Source organism: Macaca nemestrina, chromosome 15 (assembly GCF_043159975.1).
Source record: "Macaca nemestrina isolate mMacNem1 chromosome 15, mMacNem.hap1, whole genome shotgun sequence".
NCBI classification, from domain to species: Eukaryota; Metazoa; Chordata; class Mammalia; order Primates; family Cercopithecidae; genus Macaca; species Macaca nemestrina.
Genome location: NC_092139.1, coordinates 114,369,611 through 114,395,090, shown reverse-complemented (window position 1 = coordinate 114,395,090; position 25,480 = coordinate 114,369,611). Strand labels below are relative to the sequence as shown.

The 25,480-nt window shown below is 55.9% G+C and overlaps 1 protein-coding gene across 4 annotated transcripts in view; it reads right to left on the bottom strand.

The window, feature by feature from the left end:
• Positions 1–25,480, bottom strand: part of LOC105489795 (GRAM domain containing 4) — a 102,300-nt gene that overhangs the window by 22,056 nt on the left and 54,764 nt on the right. For all 4 annotated transcript variants that reach the window (XM_011754885.3, XM_011754880.2, XM_011754882.3 and 1 more), the window contains one exon: positions 20,263–20,383. In XM_011754885.3, the coding sequence (XP_011753187.1) occupies positions 20,263–20,383 (121 nt within the window). The remainder of the gene's footprint in view (positions 1–20,262; positions 20,384–25,480) is intronic.

Here is a 25,480-nt window from a genome sequence, read left to right as displayed (position 1 = left end):
ACCTTACAAAATGGCAGCGGCAGCAGGAGAAGAGCATTTGCTGGAGTCCCACAAGATATTCCGGAGACAAAGGAACATGGCCAGTGAATTCACCCAGGTTCGTGGGCAGGGCCAGCAGCCAGACCCCACCAGTGTGAGGCAGGAACCCTTGGGGGTCTGGCCAGCAGTCAAAGGCTGAAGGCAGGTTTCTAAGCCTGGAAGCTTCTTTCTGGGTAGGGTGGGGAGATGTTCAGAGTGACCCCAGTAGCTTCCTTTCCTGTCCTGGATACCTCACCACATGACTTGGGGCCACAGGGCCATACCTAAGACTCTAACATTGAGGCCAAGGGCAGTAAGACAGCCTCAGGCCCCAGTCCCAGGCCAATGTCCAGGAGTAGCCGTGAAGAAACAGCAGGGGGCGGTGCCCAGGCAGGGAGCAGCCGCAGGTGGACCTGGGGTCAGTAAACCCAGAAGCCAAAGGTCAGCACACCTTCCTGCCCGGCAGCCACAGGCTCATGGTACCCAAGAGGGAAGAGACAGGCGCCAGCATCTCACCAGCTCCACCCCCACTGGGGATGCTGGCGGCTCGGTGGACGCTGTTACTAACCAGTGAGACAGTATTCAGATTTGCCAAGGGCCAGGATCCATTTGTTCACTGTGGGTGTCTGGAGCTCTGCCTCGCTCCCCTGCCTTCTGGGATCGGCTCTTCTCCAAGCATGGTTTCAGGGTCCTTCAGCATCCTGGACTCCCGAGAGCCCCCCACCAGGGTAACTGAGCTGGCCTGGACAAGACCCTCCCTATGGAGGGTGGGGTGCGGGGCACTGGGCCTGTCCCTGCGGGCTGCCTGGTCTCATCAGGCTGGTTTGATCCAGAGCTCACCCTCTCCGCCCTGCCTCCGTTCTGGGGAGAAGCGTCTGGCCCTGGCACAGCTACTTTTCTCCGTGGACCGAGGTCCTCAACCCGCTGACATGACCAGGTTCCACCACCTGGCAGAGCGTTAGATGAAGCCAGTGCCTCCCCAGGGCTCGGGACAGGCTGCGAGGTACCAAGTGTCCAGTCCGGGGGCTGAACAAACGCAGGGTCAGAACAGAGGCAGGTGGCCTCTGCCCAGGGCCTTGGGAGGCTTCCGGGTCACAGGGGCAGGGTCCAGCCGGGCCTGAGGTTCCAGTTCAGAGCAGCAGGAAGGAGCCAGCAAGAGCAGCAGGGCCAACCCGGGGCTGTGAGGGGCACGTCTCCAGGGCTGAGGGAGCTGTACCCAGGCCCTCCCTGGGCGGCCGGCTGGCTCCTTTATAGCAGAGGGGAGCAGTGCCAGCCACATTTGGGCGGGAGCCCTTCACCCCCACATGTCTGGGGTTCTTTCTTCCAAGATCCCACATCCATCCACTCTGCTGGTCTCTCAGGTACCTCAGACCCATCCCCAAGTTCTTAACTGGCGTCCCAGCTCCTCGCACACCCTCCCGTCCGGCTCAAGCTGAAGTCCAAGGCTGCTTTTAAAGCACAAGCCAGAACGTGTTGCTTTCCCGCTTAGAACTCCTCACCGGGCTGGCAATGGATCCACTTCCCAGCCTGAAGCTCCCTCCTGAGGCGGCCCCCCTACTCCCAGCCTCAGCGCCCTCCACACCCTCCCGAGGCCCCCACCCCCCCACTGCCAGCCTCCACACCACTCCCAGCCTCCACACCACCCTCATCTTTGCTTTTTGGGCTCAAGCCACAGAGATTTGCTTTTAGGTCCCCAAATGTCCAGAAAATATTCCGATTTGCCCAGGGTAGGGCCTGCCCCAGGACCTTTGCATGTGCTGGCCCTGGTCCCGAGGAAGCTTCTCTTCCGCCCTCCGGGGTCAGGTGTCCCTCAGCCTCAGTCCTGACCCCAATACCACTTCCCCAAGTGAATTCCCCAATAGCCCCCCCATCCAGTGGCGCCTTCTGTCATTTTCCCTCACGGGCCCTGCTCTTTCCTCTTGGGGACAACATGAGTCCCACTCCGGGTGCTGGGTGGGGCTTCCCAGAGACGACACACAACCTCCTGGTAACGTGTGACATTTCCAGGCCTCCATTACTTGTAGGCCTCCCTGACTTGTGCCCAACACACTCCACAGATTCTGGAGAAGGGACCACTGCGATGTCACCCTCTGTTCCAGCCCTAAGACCCAGCCTAGCCCAAGGAGGAGCCAGCAAGATGTGGGGAAGGGAGAGTGGCTGGGAGGGGATCTCGGCCGGTTCTCACATAGCGCGTCTAGCAGGGAGGGAAGACGCGCTGACCAGCAGGCCGTGCACGGAGTGGAGGCAGCCGGGGACTTGAGCATTTGGGGTCACAGCCCTAACATGGTGATGAGTCCACAAACCCCACCCCCCGCAGGGACCTCCACCCAGCCCCTTGCCAACCTTGCAGGGGGCTTGCCAGCCCTCCGCCCTCCTGGCGCCACTTGAGGGCCAGCTCTTGCACGCTTTCGTCAGAAATACTCAGGTAATCGTTACATGCCGGACTCTGCCACAGCGCCGGGACACCACCATGAACAGAGGGGACACCACCCTGCCCTGAGAGGGTGCCTGGGTGGGTCCCCAAGAGCAGCATGGAGCGGGTGAACCCACGGCGTGGGCCCAGCCTGGCCCTGGAGCCCTTGGTGGGCGGGTCCATGCCCCAAGGCAAGAGGAGCCTGGGGACCCTTCCTCCGAGAGGGTCACATGCCCACCGACAGCCAGGAGAACCTGGGCATCTCAGCCCACCTGAGATGGATGCTGCCCTCCCACCCCACCCCCAGCCACCTCCAAGGGACCCAGTTCTCAGCCTCCTGGCCCCTCTTTTGATGTGCCTAGCATATAGAAGGGCTTCATCAAGTCTCACTGGATGAGCAAAGGAAAGAACCAAGTGCCCCATCAGCCGGTGTTTCTCCCCAAAGGGAGCGTCCGCCTGGCTCAGTCCCGAATTCGGAGCCAGCTGCGGAGGGTTCAGAGACAGCCACGGGGCGTTTTCATGTCATGTCTCTGTCTTCATGTTGTGGCAGTGACTCTCACCGCGTGGGAACAGAGGTGAGACAAGTCACGCTGGGCAGTCTTGCTCCCAGCAGGGCTCTTGCGTGGAGCAGGCCAAGGCGGGAAGGCTCGGGTGCTTTCCCGGGTTAACTCCCAGCACCCACACGTCACCTCCTCTGGTCTTGGCCCTGTCAAGGTCAAGGCAGCCCATATGCCTCTCCACCCATAGGTCAGAGAGGCACTTCGGCCCCTCCCTGCACGGGTAACAGGAAACCACATTTTCCTAAATGGGGCTCCCCTCTACACCCCTTTCTGGAATCACTAAGCCGTGAAAGGGTAGCAGCCAGCCAGGTTCCACCACGCGGCAGAGCACTGGCCAAAGCCTGGGCCAAGGTGGCCAGTCCCAGCCCAGGGATGGATGTGGATGGATGCGGACACAGGTCCCTCCTGGAGCCTGGGATGCAGCATCGTGCCTGCCTGTGTGAAAAGGCACACTCACAAGCCTGGGTTCAGAGGTCCAAGGGGCCTCAGGCAGCCGCCCCTCTTTCCACCCTGGACCTCCTGGGGTCAGGCTCTCTGAAGAGCACAAACAAATGTGAATGCCAGAGCCCTGCCATCCACGCTGCTCAGAGCCCAGAGGACGCCTGGCTCCCAGGTCGGCCAGCGGCACGGTCCCCTCAGCCTTGCAGACAGGGCTCCTCGGACAGTGTGGCGAATCAGCCTGTCCCAGCTTCCGGAAGAGCCACGAGGCTTCCCACCTTTGCCCGGTGTCATTTCTGACGGTACAAAGACAGCTAAGTAAACAAAACCGGCCGGAGCGTCTGACCGTTGATCTCCCATGAGTCTTTCCCATCTCCGAGCACACGGTTCCCTGCAAGGCCAGGCTGCTATGTCTCCAGAGACTGAAATGATGATCACACGCCCCACGACTCCATCTCACAGGCCTGCCTCCCGGCCAGCAGCAACACATTCAGGTCAACTGCAGTGTGCCGAGCACAGCTGTATCTTTCCACAGGACAAAAGCGATGCAAATCCCCCATCATCAATTTTTCTTTCTCTTCCTCGAGTAAGAAAAGAAACAGGAGGGCCAATTTCCTGCCCAGAGCAAACGACTGAGCTGGTATTCACATGGCAGACTCCTCTCATCCAGCCCCGGCCCCCATCCAGGCCCCGAAAACCTGTGGCTGCTGCCAAGGCTCTGGGTTCTCTCGGCCTCCGGAGTCGGCCTCCTCAAGCTGCTCACAAACGCCGAGGACGCCGGGCTGCCCCACCCACAGGCCTCCCTGCCCCGCAGGTCAAGGCCGAGGTGTCTGCAGGGTGGGGGTGGGAGCGAGGCCACACACAGGGCAGGCCACGGGGCCCCTTGGTGACCTCTGCATTTGTTTCCCATGGCTCGCCACCAACACAGCGGCTTAAAACAACACAAACGTATTCTCTTACAGTTCTGGAGTCAGAAGTCCAGCCTGGGTCTCCCTGGGCTGAGGTCACGACGTGGGCAGGGCTGTTCCTTCTGGAGGCTCCTGGTAGGGGGAGACCCATTTCCTGCCCTTCCAGCTTCCCGAAGCCCCGGTGCTCCTTGGCTGGGGGCCCCCAGGGAGCAATGACATCACTGTGACCTTTGACCTCACCCTCACACAGCCTCCCCTGACCTTCCTGCCGCCTCCTTCTCAGAACCTCTGTGGTGACTGTGCGCCCCCGGGTAATCCAGAACCATCTCCGCCAAAGGTCTGTGACTCAATAATCCAGAACCATCTCCACCAAAGGCCTGTGACTCAACAGTCCAGAACCATCTCCACCAAAGGCCTGTGACTCAATAGTCCAGAACCATCTCCGCCAAAGGTCTGCGGCTCAATAGTCCAGAACCATCTCCACCAAAGGCCTGCGACTCAATAATCCAGAACCATCTCCGCCAAAGGTCTGAGACTCAATAGTCCAGAACCATCTCCGCCAAAGGCCTACGACTCAATAGTCCAGAACCATCTCTGCCAAAGGCCTACGACTCAATAGTCCAGAACCATCTCCGCCAAAGGCCTACGGCTCAATAGTCCAGAACCATCTCCGCCAAAGGTCTGCGGCTCAATAGTCCAGAACCATCTCCGCCAAAGGTCTGAGACTCAATAGTCCAGAACCATCTCCGCCAAAGGTCTGAGACTCAATAGTCCAGAACCATCTCCGCCAAAGGTCTGAGACTCAATAGTCGAGAACCATCTCCACCAAAGGTCTGAGACTCAATAGTCCAGAACCATCTCCGCCAAAGGTCTGAGACTCAATAGTCCAGAACCATCTCCGCCAAAGGCCTGTGACTCAATAATCCCGAACCATCTCCGCCAAAGGCCTGTGACTCAATAGTCCAGAACCATCTCCGCCAAAGGCCTGAGACTCAATAGTCGAGAACCATCTCCGCCAAAGGTCTGAGACTCAATAGTCCAGAACCATCTCCGCCAAAGGTCTGCGACTCAATAGTCCAGAACCATCTCCGCCAAAGGCCTGCGACTCACTAATCCAGAACCATCTCCGCCAAAGGTCTGAGACTCAATAATCCAGAACCATCTCCGCCAAAGGTCTGAGACTCAATAGTCCAGAACCATCTCCGCCAAAGGTCTGAGACTCAATAGTCCAGAACCATCTCCGCCAAAGGTCTGAGACTCAATAGTCCAGAGCCATCTCCGCCAAAGGTCTGAGACTCAATAATCCAGAACCATCTCCGCCAAAGGCCTGCGACTCACTAATCCAGAACCATCTCCGCCAAAGGTCTGAGACTCAATAGTCCAGAACCATCTCCGCCAAAGGCCTGCGACTCACTAATCCAGAACCATCTCCGCCAAAGGTCTGAGACTCAATAATCCAGAACCATCTCCGCCAAAGGTCTGAGACTCAATAGTCCAGAACCATCTCCGCCAAAGGTCTGCGGCTCAATAGTCCAGAATCATCTCCACCAACGTTCTGAGACTCAATAGTCCAGAACCATCTCCGCCAAAGGTCTGCGGCTCAATAGTCCAGAACCATCTCCACCAAAGGTCTGCAGCTCAATAGTCCAGAATCATCTCCGCCAAAGGTCTGAGACTCAATAGTCCAGAACCATCTCCACCAAAGGCCTGTGACTCAATAATCCAGAACCATCTCCGCCAAAGGTCTGCGACTCATCCACATCTACAAAGTCCCTTCTGCCAGGGGAGGCCATATTCACAGGCAGGGGGACATGGCCACTCTGTGGGGCCATGATTGTGCCAACCATCCTCTCCCTTGAGATGATCGTGTCAGGCAAAGGAACCAAGTGCCTAGGCAGGCTGGGCGAGTCCTCATCCTTCCACCCGGCCCGGCGTGGACTTTCCTGCCTCTGGCAGTCCTTGGGTCTTAAAACCACTGGAAGCCCTCCTTTGGTGGGTCCAGGAGCCCTCCAGGAGTATGGGGTCCCCGGTGGCCCCAGCTCTGTCTCTCTCCTCCCCACTTCCAGCTGTGCCCCCAAAGGCACCTGAAGCAGGATTCCCTGGCGCCGCCACCGAGGCGGCCCCACCAGAAAACTGTACACTGAGCCTCTCTAAAGCTCCACAGTGAACAGCACAGTGGAGGGGATGTTCCAGAGTCACCCACGCGGCCCAGAAATGCATGACCTGCCACAGCGCATCCTAATGGCAGCACCGGGCACCTTCTCTCCCGAGACTCCCTGCACCTGTCTCGGGCACAGACACGTGTAAGACGTGTGTGAGCATCCAGGCGGCAGCCATACACGCCGCACAGGGATGGGAGGCTGCCCGGGTGCACCAGGATGCGCGTGATATCACACCTGCCGGGGCCAAGTCCCAGGTGGAGACCCAGGGGTGGGAGCCGTGGCCTGCGACATCAGACCAGAAAGTCATGGCCCTGCAGGAGCAGAGGAGCCACCACATCAGAGGCCACGGCTTGTGCGGATCCCGTGGCACTGTTTCCAGCCCAGTGAGCTGTGCCTCTTCCAGGGTCGAGTGCCGGCTGAAATGGGCTGAGTGCACAGCAGACCTGGTCACAGCAGCCACCGAATGGCAAGGAACCCAGTGGGAGGCCAGGGGCCCAAAATGCCTGGCCAAGGAGTGAGTCGAACCCCGAGAACCTAAGTGCCAAGGGAGCACCTGAAACGAGAAATCTGTGCCTGCCTCATGAGTTCTCATCCAGGGGTCTGCTCCCCCAGTGCCCAGGAAGGCACGTCGGCCGTCTCACTGTCAGGAAAGAAAGCGAGGCAGCCCAGGTGCATGGCCATGGGGAAACCAGCATGGCTACCCAATGGGCCAGGGCCTGCCCCCACTCCAACCTATCACAAGAGTCATGGGGCAGCAAAATATGTCGGGGTGGAGGGGAAGATGGAAGGAGGCCCAGGGGACACTCTGTGTGCCCAGAGGGACCCTCAGACCCACAGGCGTCTTGCAGTCGGGGGTCAAGCTCTAGCACAAGGTTTAGGGATGCTCACGAGGAAGAGTGGCTCTGGTCCTGCAGGCAGCCCCACCCACTCCAGATAGCACCAGCCACCACTCTCCAAGGAATGAAGCAGATCAGCCACAGACCAGGAGCCCCCGGGACAGGACAAGAGCCTGGTGTGGCGACACATCGCACATACAAATCGCCCCACAGAGGCTAAAGGAAGCCCCGGGACAGCCAGGCCGGTTGTGCACCCACCCACTCCAGCCTTCACACCTCCCCAGCGTCTGGAAGGAGAAGGGCAGGGATGACCACCTCACCGGTCACTCCAGGGCAGCCCCCAGCACGTTCTCTGATGAGTGAACGGCCACCCTGATTTGAGGGGAGGCAAAGGAGATGCGTCGGCTCAGGCCTACGCAGGCCCAGACGGTGAGGCCGAGGCCCGGCCTCCACCCAGCCTCGACGCCCAGCCCACAGGGAAGTTACTGGAAGGAAGGAAAGCAGCTCTGCGGCTATTTTTAAACCTGCAAAAGTAGATCTCTCAGGCAGGAGTCCTCTTGGCACACGACTGATTCAACAGGCCCTGCCTCACCCAAAAATAAAAATCAAGTGATAATCTTTAAATAAAACTCCTTCCCACCAGACCAGGGGCGCGAACTCAGGATCCACCCAAAAAACTGCTCCTGGCCAGGCAGAGGCCTGCACCCCTAGAGGCCCGCACCCCTAGAGGCCCACACCCCCAGAGGTCCCACCTGGCCACCTCCCCTGGACTCTCACCTGAACTCTCCCAGCCCAATTCAGCCCTCCCGCTATCACCACAGGACCTTTCTAGAAGACAGGCATTCCCTCCATCGAATTACCCAGCTGCAAGTTACACTGCAGAGCCCAGAGTACAGCGCCAGCTATAGCCGCCACACAGAGGCAGCCGCTTTAACCCCTTCCTCCCATGGCCCTACCTGCTCGGGGAAGACAAAAAATTCCAAGAAATGCCTTGCTTTCATGGTCAAGTTTTGCCGCATTTTCTCCCTAACATTTATTTATTGCGGTGTCATTTACCGCTATGTGCGGCGGTAATGTTTACTGAACAATCAACTATCAACACCGTCTCGGTCGGTAACTAGGAAGAAGCAACCTTCCAAGCACATCACACCCTAATGTCGTAGGCTGCTGCGCGCATAGCTGGCCGACCGCCGTTTTAGGTCCATTTCAGGACACCAGTGCAGGATCTAAGGTGGACAAATAATGTACTGACATTTTTACCATGCCAAATAAGAAGAACTAGGATCCCAGCCAGGGTTTCCACCCGGAGCAGCTGGTTTTCAGAAACCGATGCCTACCTCTCCCTGTGAGAGGCACGTGGCATCTGACAGCCCGTGGGCTGGACTGTGGGGCTCCGGCCCAGCACGGAGCCAGGAGAGGCGTGTGCTTGACAGCACGTGCCGTCCCTCGCCCCCGCAACCTCCCTTTCCAACCAAGCACTTGGCACCCAGCAGCCAAGCCCTCCGGGCCCCCAGTCCCTTCCCACAGCAACAGGCTCTCTGCCAAGCACCTGCTCCCTGCTGAGTGTGGGCTAGGGGCAATCAGGGACACTCCCCAACTCCACTTCCAGCTGGTGACTCTAGGCCCCAAGGCACTAGGAAGCAAAGGTGGCACAGATAAAACCGTGCCTGGGACCAAACACCAGACAGAATGAGAGGAAGGAGGTACATCCGGAGCTCTGGGAGGTGGCCAGTGAGGCCTTAAAGTATGTGCAAAAGGGCATGCCTAGTGGAGGAAACAGCGTTATTAGTTAATTTATCTACCTATCCATCCATCCATCCATGCATCCATCTACTCACCCGTCTGCTCATTCACCCATCCATCCATTCATCCATCATTTACCCACCCATTACCTAATCTACCCATTTGTTTGCCTTCTCATTGATGCATCCATCTATCCAATCACCCATCCATCCACCCCCATGTCCATCCATCCACGCATCCACTCACCCACCCATCTAACCATCCCTTCTCCCATTCACCCACCCATATATCTATCTACTCACCCATCCATCCATTCATCCATCCATCCACTCACCCATCCATCCATCTACTCACCCATCCATCCATCCACTCACGCATCCATCCATCCATCCATCCACTCACCAATCCATCTACCCATCCCATTTCCCATTCACCCACCCATCTATCCATCCACTCACCCATTCATCCATCCATCCACTCACTTGTCTGTTCATCCACCCATCCATCCATCCATGATTTACCCACCCATTTACCTAATCTACCTATTTGTTTGCCTACTCACTGATCCATCCATCCATCTACTCACCCATCCATCCATCTACATGTCCACTCATCCATCCATCCATTCATCCATCCACCCATCCATCTATCCAGCAATGCATCCATCCACCCATCCACTCACCTGTCTACCCATCTACCTATCCACTCACCCACAGCCAGCCAGCCATCCATCCATATATACATACACGCAGACGTGCGCTGAGCATCCAATAGCTGCCAGGCTCTGGGCCCAAGCCCTTGGAAGTCACAGATAAGGCAGCAGCTACCTTTACTCCCTCCCACATGAGTCCAGTTGGTAGATGAATGTGACAAATAAGGGTCTCCTTACAGAGCTGGGACACTAGGACACACCAGGTGCTGCACCAGTACACTCCATGTGCCACGAGAGAGCTTGTCTCTGCCATGCAGCCTCATCTACAGATGAGGTGCAGAGGACGGGAAGGCTTGCTGGCCTGGGGATTGTCTCACCCACTGCACACAGGACCTCGGCTGTGAGGCCAGGGAGCTGGGATGTGTTCATCGGGGCAGGATGCAGTTGACTAGAGAGGTCACAGAGGTGGGCAGTGGTTCCTGAATTAACACTTCCCATGGAATTCAACACAGGCATCATCCAAAACACCTGTCGGATGACGATGCCGGACCCAGGACCTGCAGCCATTGCAAAACACACAGGCAGGCGTGTTCAGGGTCCCTCTCTGACTTCACCCCAGCCCCTGGGGGCAGCAGGGAGGACGCCCCCCGCTGGCAGGATCAGGGGTTTCTCCTCTGAGGTGTGAGCTCCAGGGACGGGGCCAGGAACTCAGTGTGGCGAGGTCAGCTCACCCCGTACTCAAAGATCTGTCCTGGGCAATGAAGGATCCCAGGGCCGAACATCCACAATGTGTAATTAAAGAGCAGGCGGGTGTTCATGGGGCAATGCAGGTGATGGAGAAACATGGATTGGGGGCCAACTTCGTTTTTTCCTAGGGAAATTCCGTGTAATACAGACACGCCACTGTCTCAGAGCCACCTGTCTTTATCTTCTGCCTGTCTGCTCCCTTCTGTAGGTCTGGGTCAGCCGCTCACAGTCATCACTTATTAAACACGTCACTCTAGGGCAGAACCAGACCAACCCAGTGTCTGGCCCTGGAAGTCTGATATGGTTTGACTGTGTCCCCACCCAAATCTCATCTTGAATTCCCACGTGTTGTGGGAAGGACCCGGTGGGAGGTAATTAAAACACGGGGGCAGGTGTCTCCTGTGCTGTTCTTGTGATCGTGAAGGAGTCTCATGAGATCTGACGGTTTTATAAGGAGGCGTTTCCCCGCACAAGCTCGCTCTTTGCCTGCTGCCATCCATGTAAGATGTGACTTGCTCCTCCTTGCCTTCCTCCATGATTGCGAGGCCTCCCCAGCCATGTGGAACTGTAAGTCCATTAAACCTCTTTTGTTTGTAAAGTGCCCAGTCTCAGGTATGTCTTCAGAGTTTATCTTTTCACCACTGGAGAAACTGTAAAAGCGGAGTTTAAAAGGCCTGAGTCAAGAACCACACCCACAGGCCCAGGTCCGAAGGGGCAAGTCCAGAGATTTTGAGTCAACCCCACGCCTAAACCTGTCTCCATCTGGTCTCAAAAGGACACCCTCACCAGCAGGCAGCTGGCAGCTCCCCAGACCCCTCTGCTTCCAGAAGACTTCAATGGTAAGGAAGGTTTTCCTCCCTCTGAATCACCCAGAACAGCCACCTAGAAACTTCCCTTCCCCTCCAGGACCCCTCCATTAAAGCTGTGCATTCAGAGGAAGCCCTGCAGGCCTCAGGAGGCAGATGGCTGGCCCCTCCTGCCAGCTTCTTCGAGAAGACCTCCCATGGCCTAAGGGCCGGCCACTCTGATCCCCGTATGTGACAGCAGGAAAGGGAGCTTCCAGGAGCACCAGGGGCTCAGGAGGAAAAGGCACCTTCTCTCCAAGTCACACTCTTGGGGAACCACTGCCACTGCCCATCTGAGTGCATCTGCCGGGAATCCACCCGTGTCTGGTGCTATGAGGGTACCCATGCCCAGAGATGGGGCGTGGTAGCCTAGGGAAGCACCCTCCAGCTCAGCCGGGAGGCATCTGCAGCCCTCCCCAGCGACACAGGAAGAAGAAAGGCAGTCACGAGGGCTCCCCTACACAGCCTAGCAACCGAGAAGCCCCCAGGAAGAGAAGCTCCCTGGCCCCAAGGGTCCTCAGAAGCACTTCCCCTCCAAAATCCAAATTCTGCATCACATTGCCCTTGCGTAGAGGCTGTGTGTGCACCTTACAACCCTGGGGAATCTCACCTCCCAGAGCCTGCGCGCGGCAGGTGACAAGTGACCAACAGATGCACACGCGTGCACGGCAACCGCGCTCAAAAAGCACTAGCAACCGAAATGCATTTGGGGCTACATAAAAATGCATGATGCTTTTAATTTATTTATGTGCTTCTTTAACAAATTTAGGCTCCTGCCTTCAGCCACGAGCCAAAATCCATTTCGACTTCACAGTCTTCATCCTGTGTCACTTTCTTGAAGGAAAATGTACTCTTCAGGATTTAATCATCAGAGAAGGCTGCGGCATACTTGGGCCATTTCCTCTCCTCTGTGAAGAATAATACTCTGCTTTCTGAGAGAAGGTACTATAGATAATGGAGTGGAATTTTAACACTGACCACTTAGCTGTTTTACAGGTGGGGGAGCTGAGGCCCCAAACGGGTAAATGTCCACAGTCACCTGCTAACCAGTGCCTGAGTCAAGGATTGGAATTGGGTCCTGACTCCTAACACAGCTCTCCACGCCAGCACTCCCTCCTGCAGGTCAGGAGAGGCAGGGATGGCCACAGTAGCACACAGATGTTGGCTTAGTGACAACCAGAATACACCTGTGGGTCTCCAGATTACATAATGTCCTTTCTCACATTCTATATCCTTCTGGGGACTAAGATGGGTGTGAGAATGGGACAGGGCATAGGTTCTGCTGGGCAAACTCCAACTCATCTGCAATTAATCCCTCCATTCACCAAGCTCCCACTATACCCAAGACATCATGCTTGGGGTATAAAAACAAGCTCATTCCATATCCTCCAGGTGCAGACAGCCTGCTAAGAACTACCTGTAACTACTAACATCCTGTACTCCTGGAGACAGTACAGCTGTCCATCAACAGGGAATAAGCAAGGCCAGGAACAGTGGCTCACACCTGTAATAAACTTCGAGAGGCTGAGGCGGATGGATGGCTTGAGTCCAGGAGTTCAAGATCAGCCTGGGCAACATGGTGAAGCCCCGTCTCCACACACATACACACAAAAGCCAGGTGCGGTGGCATGTGCCTATAGTCCTTGCTACTCAGGAGGCTGAGGTGGGAGGACTGCTTGAGTCTGGGAGGATGAGGCTGCAGTGAGCCAGGATCGTGCTACTGCACTCCAGCCTGAGTGACAGAATGAGACCCTGTCTCAAAAATAAAAGTGGAAAAAAAAAAAAAAAAAGGGAACAAGTAGACAAGTGGATGAAGCCACGCTACAGTCACACTGTGGACATAAATGTAACCCGGAACAGGGACAGGTATAACCTGGAACAGGGACAGGTATAACCTGGAACAGGGACAGGTAGAACACAGAGCAGGGACAGGTGTAACCCAGAGCAGGGACAGGTGTAACCCGAGACAGGGACAGGTGTAACATGGGACAGGTGTAACCCAGAAAAGGGATGCGTGTAACCCAGGACAGGGACAAGTGTAACCCAGGACAGGGACAGGTGTAACCCAGAACCAGGACAGGTGTAACCCGGGATAGGGACAGGTGTAACATGGGACAGGTGTAACCCAGAAAAGGGATGGGTGTAACATGGAACAGGGACAGGTGTGACTGGGGACAGGGACAGGTGTAACTGGGGACAGGGGTAGGTGTAACATGGAACAGGGACAGGTGCAACATGGAACAGGGGCAGGTGTAACACAGAACAGGGACAGGTGTAACACGGAACAGGGGCAGGTGTAACACAGAACAGGGACAGGTGTAACACGGAACAGGGGCAGGTGTAACCTGGAACAGGAACAGGTGTAACCTGGAACAGGGGCAGGTCCAGAACAGAGACAGATGTAACATGGAACAGGGACAGTTGTAACACGGAACAGGGGCAGGTGTAACCTGGAACAGGGATTATCTCTGTGTACCATTTTGGAGTGACCTACAGGATATAATGTGAGTGTGTAGAAAGTGTGAGCACCCTAACATTTATCTAAGCAGGAAGGTAAGAATCAATATAGATGCTCATGCTTATAAAAATTTCAGTTGGAAGAATACAGTGTAAAATTAGAAGGAAACTGGTTATCTACAGGGGAAGAAAGGAAATGGGGGCGGGGTGCAAGAAGAGAAACTCGACTTCTCTGAATATACCTTGACTTTGGAACCATGGAAACGATTTTAGATAGCTGTACGAATAAATTTAATTTAAAAAAGAATTCTCTACATCATGCATCATGGGACAAAATGGCATCATGTACCCGCTGATGTGACATAAGGACACACCATCATGTCTGTGGCACCCGGACACAATCGCATGACCTGAGTCTCTTCATGAGGAAACAGGGCCAACCCAAATTGAGGACAGTCTGCAAAATAACTGACCTGTGCTCTTCAAAAACGTCAATATCAGGAAACAAAGAAGGAACTGCTCCAGGTGAAAGGAGACAAAAGAAGTATGAAACTATTGCAACTCAGAACTGTCTTTTGCTACAAAGGACGTTACTAGACAATAGTGAGGTAGGAATAAGATCTCAGACCAGATAATAGCATTGTATCAGTGTTAATTTCATGATTTTGATAACTGTCCTGTAGTTAGATAAGAGAATATCCTTGCTTTTTGGAAACACAACAAAAGTTTTTAGCACTCAGGGGTATTGTGTCTGCAACCGACCACCAAGCAGCTCAGAAAAAAAGAATACATGGATGGATAAATGGATGGATGGATGGATAAATGGATGGATAAATGGATGGATAAATGGATAAACGGATGGACAGATGGATAGACGGATGGATGGATGGATGGATGGATGGATGGATGGATGGATGGACGGATGGACAGATGGACGGATGGACGGATAGACGGATGGATGCATGGATGCATAGATGGATGGATGGATGGATGGATGGATGGATGGATGGATGGATAGATGGATCCATGAATGGATAAATGGATGGATAGACGGATGGATGGATGGATGGATGGATGGATGGATGGATGGATGGATGGATGGATTGATAGATGGATAAATGGATGGATAAATGGATAAATGGATGGATGGATAGATGGATAGATGGACGGATGGATGGATGGATGGATGGATGGATGGATGGATGGACGGATGGATGGATGCATGGATGCATGGATGGATGGATGGATGGATGGATAGATGGATCCATGGATGGATAAATGGATGAATGGATGGATAAATGGATGGATAAATGGATAAATGGATGGATGGATGGATAGAAGGATGGATGGATGGATGGATGGATGGATGGATGGATGGATGGATGGATACATGGATGCGTGGATGGATGGATGGATGGATACATGGATGCGTGGATGGATGGATGGATGGATGGATACATGGATGCATGGATGGATGGATGGATGGATAAATGGATGGATGGATGGATGGATCTATGAATGGATAAATAGATGGATGGATGGATAGATAGATAAGAGAGGCAGACAGACAAATGTGGTAAAATATTAACCTTTGGGGAATAACTAGATGAAAAATATACAAGAATTCTTTGTATTATTTTTGTAACTTTCCTGTAAGTCTGAAATCATGTCAAAATTTAAAAGAAAAAAAAGCCATCTCTAGAAATCTAAGGTGAAAAGACACAAATGCACCCAACTCTGTACTGACTTGATAACACAGCCACAAAGGAAGGAAAAAGTCTTGCCAATGACTGTCGAACACCACAACCTGTACCCTTCTAGTGGAACATGTCCTAAGGACAAAAGAACTAGAAACAAATACAGACCACATTGAGTAATCCTGTGATATTTTATTTTGAGATTGTGTGTATTATCAAGGGATCAAACAAATGAGTAATGCTGATGATATTCACTGAGAACCAAGATTTCAGCAAAAGAAAGATACAATAAAAGTCCGATGAGGTTAAACAGGCACTTTAGGAGTCCTGGATGTGAATTCCCATAGAATTATCTGTATGAACTCCTGAGGCCCATGCCCTGTCCACTGAGAAGGTCCAGACACAACAGGTCACCAGCGGCCATCAATGCCCCAGGATCCCCATGGAGTGTGTCAATGTCCGCTTCCACCAAAAGGAACCAGGGCTTTATTTCAGAAATGGTCAATTCCAGGACTGGTGATGAGCCTGGGATATCTGGTCACACCAAAAAGCAAGGAATCTCTCAGAGACAACTGGGTTGTGTCAAAAGGACTCTCGGAAGCCAACTGAAAGAGGCCCAGAGGCAGAACCATTTGAGCATTAATCAGATACAAACCAGAATTATCAAAACACGCCAAATATGTTTACATTCACTGTCCCATGAGAATACCAAAAACCCCAGGAGAGCCCAACACCCTCACTGGTGGCTGTTCTCAGAAGAGAATGCAACTTATTATTCTGAAAACTGGAAAACGAGGGGGGACTCCAACCATGCACTCTGCCCCTCGTCTATGAACTACTCCTCGGTGGAGCCAAACGGCGGACAAAGGGAAGTTTGTTTTCAGAAATGTGTCAGCTAACAAATGGAAAGGGAATGGCGGAAGTAGAAAATGACCATTCTGCAACCTCTAATGAAATGATGGCTCCGAGCAATAATCATCAAAGCTGTGACATTGAACAGAGACTGCCTCATGGAAGCACACAGCACCACCAACAGAGGGATCGTCCCCCGAGGGTCACCCAACCCTGTCGCGACCGGGAAGCACAGGGTATGGACCATGTTAGGCCACCTTCAGCAGAGTCCACAGCAGAGACTGTCCAGCAGGTGACCTGGTCTACCAAGGACAAAAAGTGTGATGTGAGAACCTGCAGGGTCAAGACTGGAGAGAGACACTGCCAAGCACAACACGCCAACCTCATCTGACTCTTCATTCAGAGAGAGCTGCAAAGCAACCTGAGACCTCCTCAGGGAAATTTATTTCCTTCCTTCCTTCCTTCCTTCATTTATTTATTTATTTATTTATTTAGAGATGGGGTCGGATGCAGTGGCTCACGCCTGTAATTCTGACACTTTGGAAGGCCGAGGCAGGTGGATCACCTGAGGTCAACAGTTCGAGACCAGTCCGGCCAACATGGTGAAACCCCGTCTCCATTAAAAATACAAAAATTACCCAGGCGTGGTGGCGGGCGCCTGTAATCCCAGCTATTCAGGAGGCTGAGGCCAGAGAATCACTTGAACCCGGCAGGCAGAGGTTACAGCGAGCCAAGATCACACCACTGCACTCCGGACTGAGTGACAGTGAGACTCCATCTCTAAATAAATTAATAAAATACAATAAAATAAAAATATTAAGAGATGGGGTCTCACTCTGTCATCCAGGCTGGAGTGCAATGGCTCATTCCCTATCAGGGAAATTTGAACCTAAGTTGGACAGCTGATGGTATTAACGAAAAGCTGTTTGCTTTTTTCAGTTGTGATATTAGACTTGTGGCTTTTGTTTTTAAAACACATTGAGCTACCCACCGAAATATTTACAGCTGAAATGAGAGTATGCTGGCTGGGATTTGCTCCAAAACATCAGCGGGGGGGGGGGGGGGGGGGGGGGGGGGCGGGGACGGGGAGCGCGTAGGGGGTAGGGGGCAGGGAGAGGGCGTGTCAGGGAAGCTGCTTGGTCTGGAATCTTGTTGCGGCTAATGGTGGGTTTCAACCAGGGAGGCCCATGACACTCTGCTCCGTTTCTGGATACATTTGAAATTTTCCGTCATTAAAAAAGAATCCCTGTGCTCACCACCCTACAGGCTGTCAGAGTTGAACCCAACACTTTTACTTCATGAGCTACCAAGGGGTAAAAGGAGATGCTCCTCTGGCAAATGCTGAGGACACAGTCACAAGTGCTGGTCCATGGACGCCAGCAGCTCTGTTCATGACCAAGTGGCCTCATTTCCTCCGGGATCTGCTTGTCCCCAGAGAGGCAGCCCTGTGGGCTCTGCTGTCTCCATTTTGCAACTTTGTATCAACAAAGCCTCAAAGTGAATGTGCACGGACAGGCGTCCCTCCATCCCTCCACCCCACATGCCAGCTCGCCCCTTCTCCTGAAGCTTCCTGGGCCCCAGCAGAGGGTCCCTGTTGATGCTCACAGATCCTTCCCCTGCGCCAAGAGCACCTGCTCCCTGAAAGTGAAACGTCGACCCCCTGCCCCGTGACTGAAAAACCATCAATATTCAACCCCTTTGACTCACAGAAAGGCAGTTCGCCAGGTTCAGCGGACAAGGCAGCCTCTGGGGGTTGACGACTTAACTAGGGTCTGCCGAGCGATGCTCTCCGGGCCACACCCTCCATGCACAGGCCCCGCTGGACAGTCAACCAAGGGCCCGTCCCCTGCTGCCACCACCCAGGGAGAGCCCGGCTTCTCCATTCTCAGAGTTCCATCAACTCCAGCAGAGCCACCACTGCAAACCGGCGAGGTTGCAGGCGGCAGGTCGCCAGGATGGTCATCGGGAGGACCGAACCCTGTCAGCAGCCCACGGGGCCCAGCCCCTCTCTGCCCAGGCTGGCTCTATGCAACCTAAGACTAGTGGGTAGACTGAGTCACTCCACGGCACAGCCACAACGTGTCACCAGAGCTGTCCTCAGAACGACCAATGTCTAGTCCTCAGGGGCCTGAAAAAGCTGTCAGAGTACAGATGGACATACACATGTGCACACACACGGTTAATACTGCCACACATGGGCATGCACACACACACACGGTTAATACTGCCGCACACGGGCACACACACTCACACACGGTTAACCACAACTGTACACGGGCACATGCACACACACACAGGGTTAACGACCGCTGCACATGCGCACACAGACACAGGGTTTACTGCTGCACACGCACACACAGGGTTAACTACCACAGCGCACACATACACACACAGGGTTAACCACTGCCACACACGCGCACACACACACAGGGTTAAATATCACTGCATACGCACATAGAGGGTTAACTACTGCTGCACACGCACGCACACACACAGGGCTAATCACCGCCGCACATGGGCACACACAGGGTTAACTACCACTGCACATGTGCACACACACGGTTAACCACTGCCACACACGTGCATGCACGCACAGGGTTAACCACCACTGCACACACGCACACGCACGCACACATAGGGTTAACTACCACTGTCTATATATACACGGTTAACTACTACCATGGTTAACTATTCATACATACGCATACGCAGAGTTAACCACCGCTGTACATAAAGATACACACACACACACACACTCATGCACACACCATTAACCATGGCCACACAAACATGAGCACACAGAGCTCATTATGCCGTCTAAGCACACACACAGTCCAGTGCCACACACACACAGGCTCACTACCATGCTCTGGCCTGTTGCCAGGTGAACCCACAAGGCCGTGTGGACCGGCCTTGACATGAGAGCACTGGTAACCACGGATGGGGCACCCAGACAACAGCCCTTCTGGCAAAGGCACCGACTGGTCCAGAGCATGGAAGAGACCCCCGCTGGGCACAACACCCAGACGGGAGTGACCTACCCACTCGGGTCCTAAGCCCCTGCCTGTCACAAACGGGGGCTCCATGTGGTTCACAAGTGACTGGCTCTGGACACACAGGAGCGTAATAACAAGAATTCCACCATAGTGTCAGCTGTGAAACCCACACGCGGCAGGGTCGCTGGCAGGAACTCTGGGACTCACCTGCCTGGCGCTGTCTTACTGGTAAGTGGCCCCTTACTAGCGAGATGTCACCTCATGGCAGGGTGACTTCAGTGAATCCTCTGTGCCTCAGTTTCCACATCTGGACAACAGGGAGGACACAGGTGGGGAGAGAGGCTCAAGAGCGATACACCAAGTGGGCCCAGGCCTGCGAGCCCCTCCTATGAGAATCTCTGCCATTCTTACTGCTGCAGAGCCCAAAGCCCAGCAAGCCGGGCACGCCTGGCCAAGGCCAGGGGACACGAGAGTCCACTGCCCCACCTCCCTCCTGGACACACAAACCAACCAGAACAAACGGAAGATTTCAGAGTCCTTCCAAAAACTCTGAAAAAGTCGGAGCTACCCATTGGGAAGGCAAGGGACGCGTTCACTGAAATAATTACAATTTTCTCAGAACATTTCACTCCTCTTCCCCTGAGACTCTCCTTTACCCCACGGGGGAAAGGCCCCCATGCCCCCAGCCCCTGTGGAGCAACCTTGAGTGCCAGCTTAGCAGGGCCGCAAGGGAGGCTCAAACGCAGGGGCAGAGGCTGTGCTGGGACCACCCAGCCCAAAGAGCCACGCCGGAGCCACAGCTGCCCAGGGTTCGCGTCCAGCAATGGAGCCGGCATGGGTCTTCATCAGACCCAGCTCCTGGGCAAGACAATATCCCTCATCTCAGCCACCCCTGACCCAGCTTGTCCCATCCCCTCCAAGCGCTTTCTGGTACTCACGTAAGAAGTGTTTTTCCAATAAGGCAATTTCCAGGTGACCTTTGATCTCATTCAGTCGATCAAACTCTGTCCGGTTAAAGTCCTGGACTCCTGTGGCCATGATGAGGGTCCCTGGACCAGCCTAGAAGAAAAACACCGAAAGCTCAAAGGGGCCACCTGTGGCACCCTGGGTCTGCACCACTCGGTTCCCCCAGGGGTGCCCGGGGCCCCAGGATGGCAGCAGTGGCATGGGAAAGGGACCAGTAGCTGCAGTCTCTGGACATGGGGACGACGCAACAGTCAGATGGGGCGATGGAGCCCCCAGCGTAAGACCCGTGTCTGTCCACCCAGCCTGCTCTGCTAGGGGCAGGGATAGCTCAGACAACGTGGATGTCCTCAGAGCCCCTGTAAGGTTGACTTTAAGAAACATCTTAAAAATGGAAACTAGAGGAGTGGCGCTTCGTCTCTTGATGGTTGTGATTCCGATCTCCTCGGGCTGCAGACAGAAGAAAACCCTGGAACTGTGCTGGCCCCGTGTGTCCGGCTGGCCATGCCAGAGACAGGCCCTCACATCTGCGTGGAGGCTGGGGGGTACCTCCACGAGCCACACAGAGTAGATCAGAGAGACTGGCCCCCGGGCAGAAGGGTCTGCTGGAACCGAAGTGAGCAAACTCCAAACAGTGGCCTCGTCATTCTGTCTGCTCCACGAACACCCCACCTCACAGCCCCAGCGAGCCACAGCAAACTCCAAACAGGGGCCTCGTCAACCCGTCTGCTCCACAAAAACCCCAGCTCACAGCCCCAGCGAGCCAGGACAGGCTCGAGTTACAGGCCACCGCTGCCGGATGCCTGGAGCCCAGGGGCTGGGCACAGGCAGCCGCTCCACATCTTGCTGATGGGACAGAAAGCAGGGACCACGCCTGGCACAGCCAGGCCTGCCTGGGCCCCACACTGGACGCCACACAGTCACCCTCCATGTTGCATCCTGCCAAGGATCTGGTGAGAGACAGCACACGAGTGAGTGCCCCACCACAGGAGGGCAGGGACCCGATTTCTCCACCTGGGTCCCCAGACCTCCTCCTCCAGAGCCAGGTAATGGATGTGCAGCTTCGACAGGGCCGCCCGGAGCAGCACTGCAACGGCTCCTTACACATGTATCACCCACGCTGTGGCCATAGCCCAGGAAGAAACCAGCAGCTTCTGGGCGGGGCACTCTGGTTGTGGCTGCCCTATTCTGGGTGCCCGACCTCCCACACTTTCAGCTACTCGGCTGCTGGGCAAGACTTCCCAGGGGGTGAGCGGAGGCAGGGTGATTCCATCTGTCCTGCCCGCTGGAGGGACCCTGTGGGTGCTGCTTGGGGTCTATCCCAACACTGACAGATGAGGAACGCGGGACGCCTGCTCCGGGAGGCCAGCGGAGCCCAGGTGCTGGGAGCTGGGATCCCACAAGCACCCGTCCAGGACAGAAACTCCAAAAGAGTCCCGAGGAGGTCACACAACCCCACCTGTGCTCCAGCTGACGCAGCAGCGGACATGGGTCTGGGGCTCCAAGCTGACCCTGGAAGCTCACGACGCAGGTGCCAACAGACTAGGACCCCAGCTGGGGCCCCAGGACAGACACCGGGGGCTAAACATCCCCATGAAGGTGGCTCTGACATAGGCAGCCTGGAAATGGTTCACCTCAGTGGGCAGGGGCCTGGGTGCCCCCACACGCAGCCAGGAGGAGGCACGCTGCAAAGCCTGCAGCCAGACCCCCTGCACTGCCCTGGGCTGTTTCTCTCCAGTCCTCATCTTTCAGACACAGACCCTGGCGCGTTTCAGACAGAGTGAGAACGTGCCTAGGACCTGCTCTAGAGTCATACAGTGGCCGGGGGCAGGGCCAGGGAGGACACGGCCACCCAGGACAGGAGTGGCCAGGGATCGGGGCAGGGAGAACACGGCCACCCAGGACAGGAGTGGCCAGGGATCGGGGCAGGGAGGACACGGCCACCCAGGACAGGAGTGGCCGGGTGGGGGCAGGGAGGACACGGCTCCCCGGGACAGGAGTGGCCGGGGGAGGGGGCAGGGAGGACACGGCCATCCAGGACAGGAGTGGCCGGGGGGGGGGCAGGGAGGACACGGCTCCCCAGCACAGGAGTAGCCAGGGGTGGTACCAACCATGAAGGGACAAAGGGCACTTGGGCTCCCAGCCCGCTGCTCTCTAGTTTAAGTGTGTGGAATGTTTTGAATGTTTTCTATTATGATTTCTCTTTTTTTTTTTGAGACGGTGAAGTCTCACTCTATCGCCCAGGCTGGAATGCAGTGACGTGATCTCGGCTCACTGCAACCTCCACCTCCCAGATTCAAGCAATTCTCCTGCCTCAGCCTCCCAAGTAGCTGGGATTACAGGCGCCTGCCACCATACCTGGCTAATTTTTTTTTTGTATTTTTAGTAGAGATGGGGTTTCACCATGTTGCCCAGGCTGGTCTTGAACTCCTAGCCTCAGGTGATCCACCTGCCTTGGCCTCCCAAAGTGCTGGGATTTCAGGCGTGAGTCATTGTGCCCAGCTCATTATGAATACTTTTAAAGATCTCAAACACAGAAACTGCGGGCCACGCGCTACGTGCTTGCCCCGACCCACTTGCCCCCACGTGCCTCGGGCAGTTCCGGGACCCCTGACCGAGGACCGAGGACCAGGCTGGCACCTGGCTCCTGCCTTTGCCCCTTCTCCTGCCATTCGCCCACCCTCGCTCCTGCACAGCTGGGCACGCCCTCTGCCCCTTCGCTGAGTCTGCCTTGGGCTGGCTTTTGGACATGCACACTGATCGCTTCCTCTCCTCTGTCTCCCCTTCCTTAGGTTTCTTATCTACGTAGCTTCCAGAAGTGTCTCGCCATTTTCCTTGCATTTGAGTCAAACCTAGCCACCCTGCCCCCAGCGGTTGCAAGGCAAGGTCAGAGACAGGAACGTGCCTGTCGCAAGGAGCAAGAGGTCATAAACACTGAGCTGAAATGAGACCCAGCCGCCGGGAACCTCTGCAGCCTCGCTCCCCACCGAGGGAACCCGCCACGCTCCCCACCGAGGGAACCCGCCACGCTCCCCACCGAGGGAACCCGCCACGCTCCCCACGGAGGGAACCCGCCACGCTCCCCACCGAGGGAACCCGCCACGCTCCCCACGGAGGGAACCCGCCACGCTCCCCACCGAGGGAACCCGCCACGCTCCCCCTGCCCTCAGCAGGGCCCACCTGCAAGAGACATTTTCCAAATACTTTGCTTCCTCTTTCTGTTGACAATGCCTCCCTGCAGGTAGAGGACAGGTGTGTGCCTGGGGCCAGCGGGCTTGTTCACCCTCAACTGTCTGCTGAGAGCATGGGCACCCAAGGGTGAGCCTGGCCAGAGGGTGGCCCAGGAGTAACGTGGCCCACACAGGATGCTAGAGGCCTGGCCTGGGAGACCTCAGTGCTTATCATGAATTTTCTAACCAGGGAGGTGGCCTAAACAACAACCAAGGACCCCAAGTCCCAGCCCCACGCTGAGGACAGAAACACCCCCTGTACAGCTGGGACCCCCGGAGCCCACCCAGCCCGCCTCCTGCCTGCACCCCATGGACACCCTGCTCGGAACTAGGGGTTGCCTCTCCCACACGGATCCCTCCTGGGATCCTCTCAGGTGATGCTGGAGAGAGAGGACCCCTTCCTCTTGGTGACAAGGCAGGCTGGGGTCCCCAGGAAGCCAGTGGCCTTGGCCGCCTCCACCTGGGGACTCCGGTTGGCAGCAGTGGCAAGGACATCGACCCGTGGAGAAAGCAGAGCCGGCCAGAGCCCCCAGCTGCTGGGCTCCCGGGCCAGAAGCAGCCTTCATCACGAAGCCCCTGAAACAGCCCCACACAGCCAGCCCTTCCCTGGGGCAGACGTGAGCAAAGGCTGCCTGGAAGTCAGGGACGAAGACAGGGCGGGCATCCATGTCGCCTCATCCAAGTCCCCACCTTCACTAGGTGGGGGGCTCCCCAGGGAGGGCAGGACAGGGAGCCATACTTTAAACAGCTCTACTGCCACGGGAAACGTCCCAGCGCCCCAACTCCAAACAGTACCCACCTGGGACAAGGAGGACAGACAATGCTGGCACTGGGGGCAGGGGAGGAAGGCCCACGGGTGGGCAGAGGGATGGAACCAGAGCAGCTGGGGGCCCCCTGGCTTCTGAGGAGCCTGGGCTGTGGCACACTTTCGGGGAGGCCTGGGGAAAACAGTTGGGCCATGCCACCCTTTTCTAGCACGTCAGCCCGGGCAGGGCTGCTTCCCGGAGGCTGAGGAGCTGGAGAGGAGCTTGGAGGCTCCCATCTGCCTCTGCCCACTCAGCCCTGCAAATAAGTGTGCTCTTCCCTCCCCATCCCCATCCCCACCGGGCGGGGGGCTGTGTGGGGCTCCACAACCGGCATGTGGCAAGGGGCCAGAGGCCTGCATGAAAAAGCTCTGCCCAGTGCAGAGGCGGAAAATTCAACTCCGTCACGCCCAGCACCCTCCCCAGCAAGCACAGGCAGCGTTGTGCGGGTGACCTGGCTCCATCCACATGCACCAACCCTGTCTCCGACAGCTGCTCCAGGCCCACGAGGGCTGGGCCCTATGGCCTCCACCCAGTCCTGGGATTCCGCAGCCCAGCTGGGAGCCACCTGGACACCAGGGTGGTGAGGACTGGCTCTGTGGGACTCACCAATGGACAAGGGGCCACCTATTGGGACACAAGACCCTGGGGTGCTGCCCTGAAATGCTGGGGTCTGAATCCTTCTGCAAGCCCTGTGGGGCTCTCCAGCTGACCCCTTCTCAGACCTCCGGAGGAGCCACCCTGAGCTGGAGTCAGAGGCCTGGACTCGGAGCCCCAGGGGTGCAGGACACCAAGGCTGTGGCTGCCACCATAAAACCAGAGTGCCGGGCCCGGCCATTTCTCAGTTCTCTGGCTTTTCTAGAACTGTTTTCTCCAACTGTTGCCTCAACTGAAACCTGCAGCCCTCTCAAGATGGGGCATGCGTCTTCTGGGGACGTCTCCCATCTCCTGCCTCCTGGTCGGGGGTCACCCCAGACGCTGCCCAGCCCTAAGCGTGCCCACCTCCTCCTCGCCACCTCTCCTTCCAGCCGGCACTGGCCACACAGTCACCCGTCTCTTCCGCCTTTACCTCCCCTTCCCAGCCCAGCCTCCTGGGCCCCCCAAGCCCATCCAGGGCCCCTCCAACCTTCCCCGCCGAAGCAGGTCTGAGTTCTACTCTC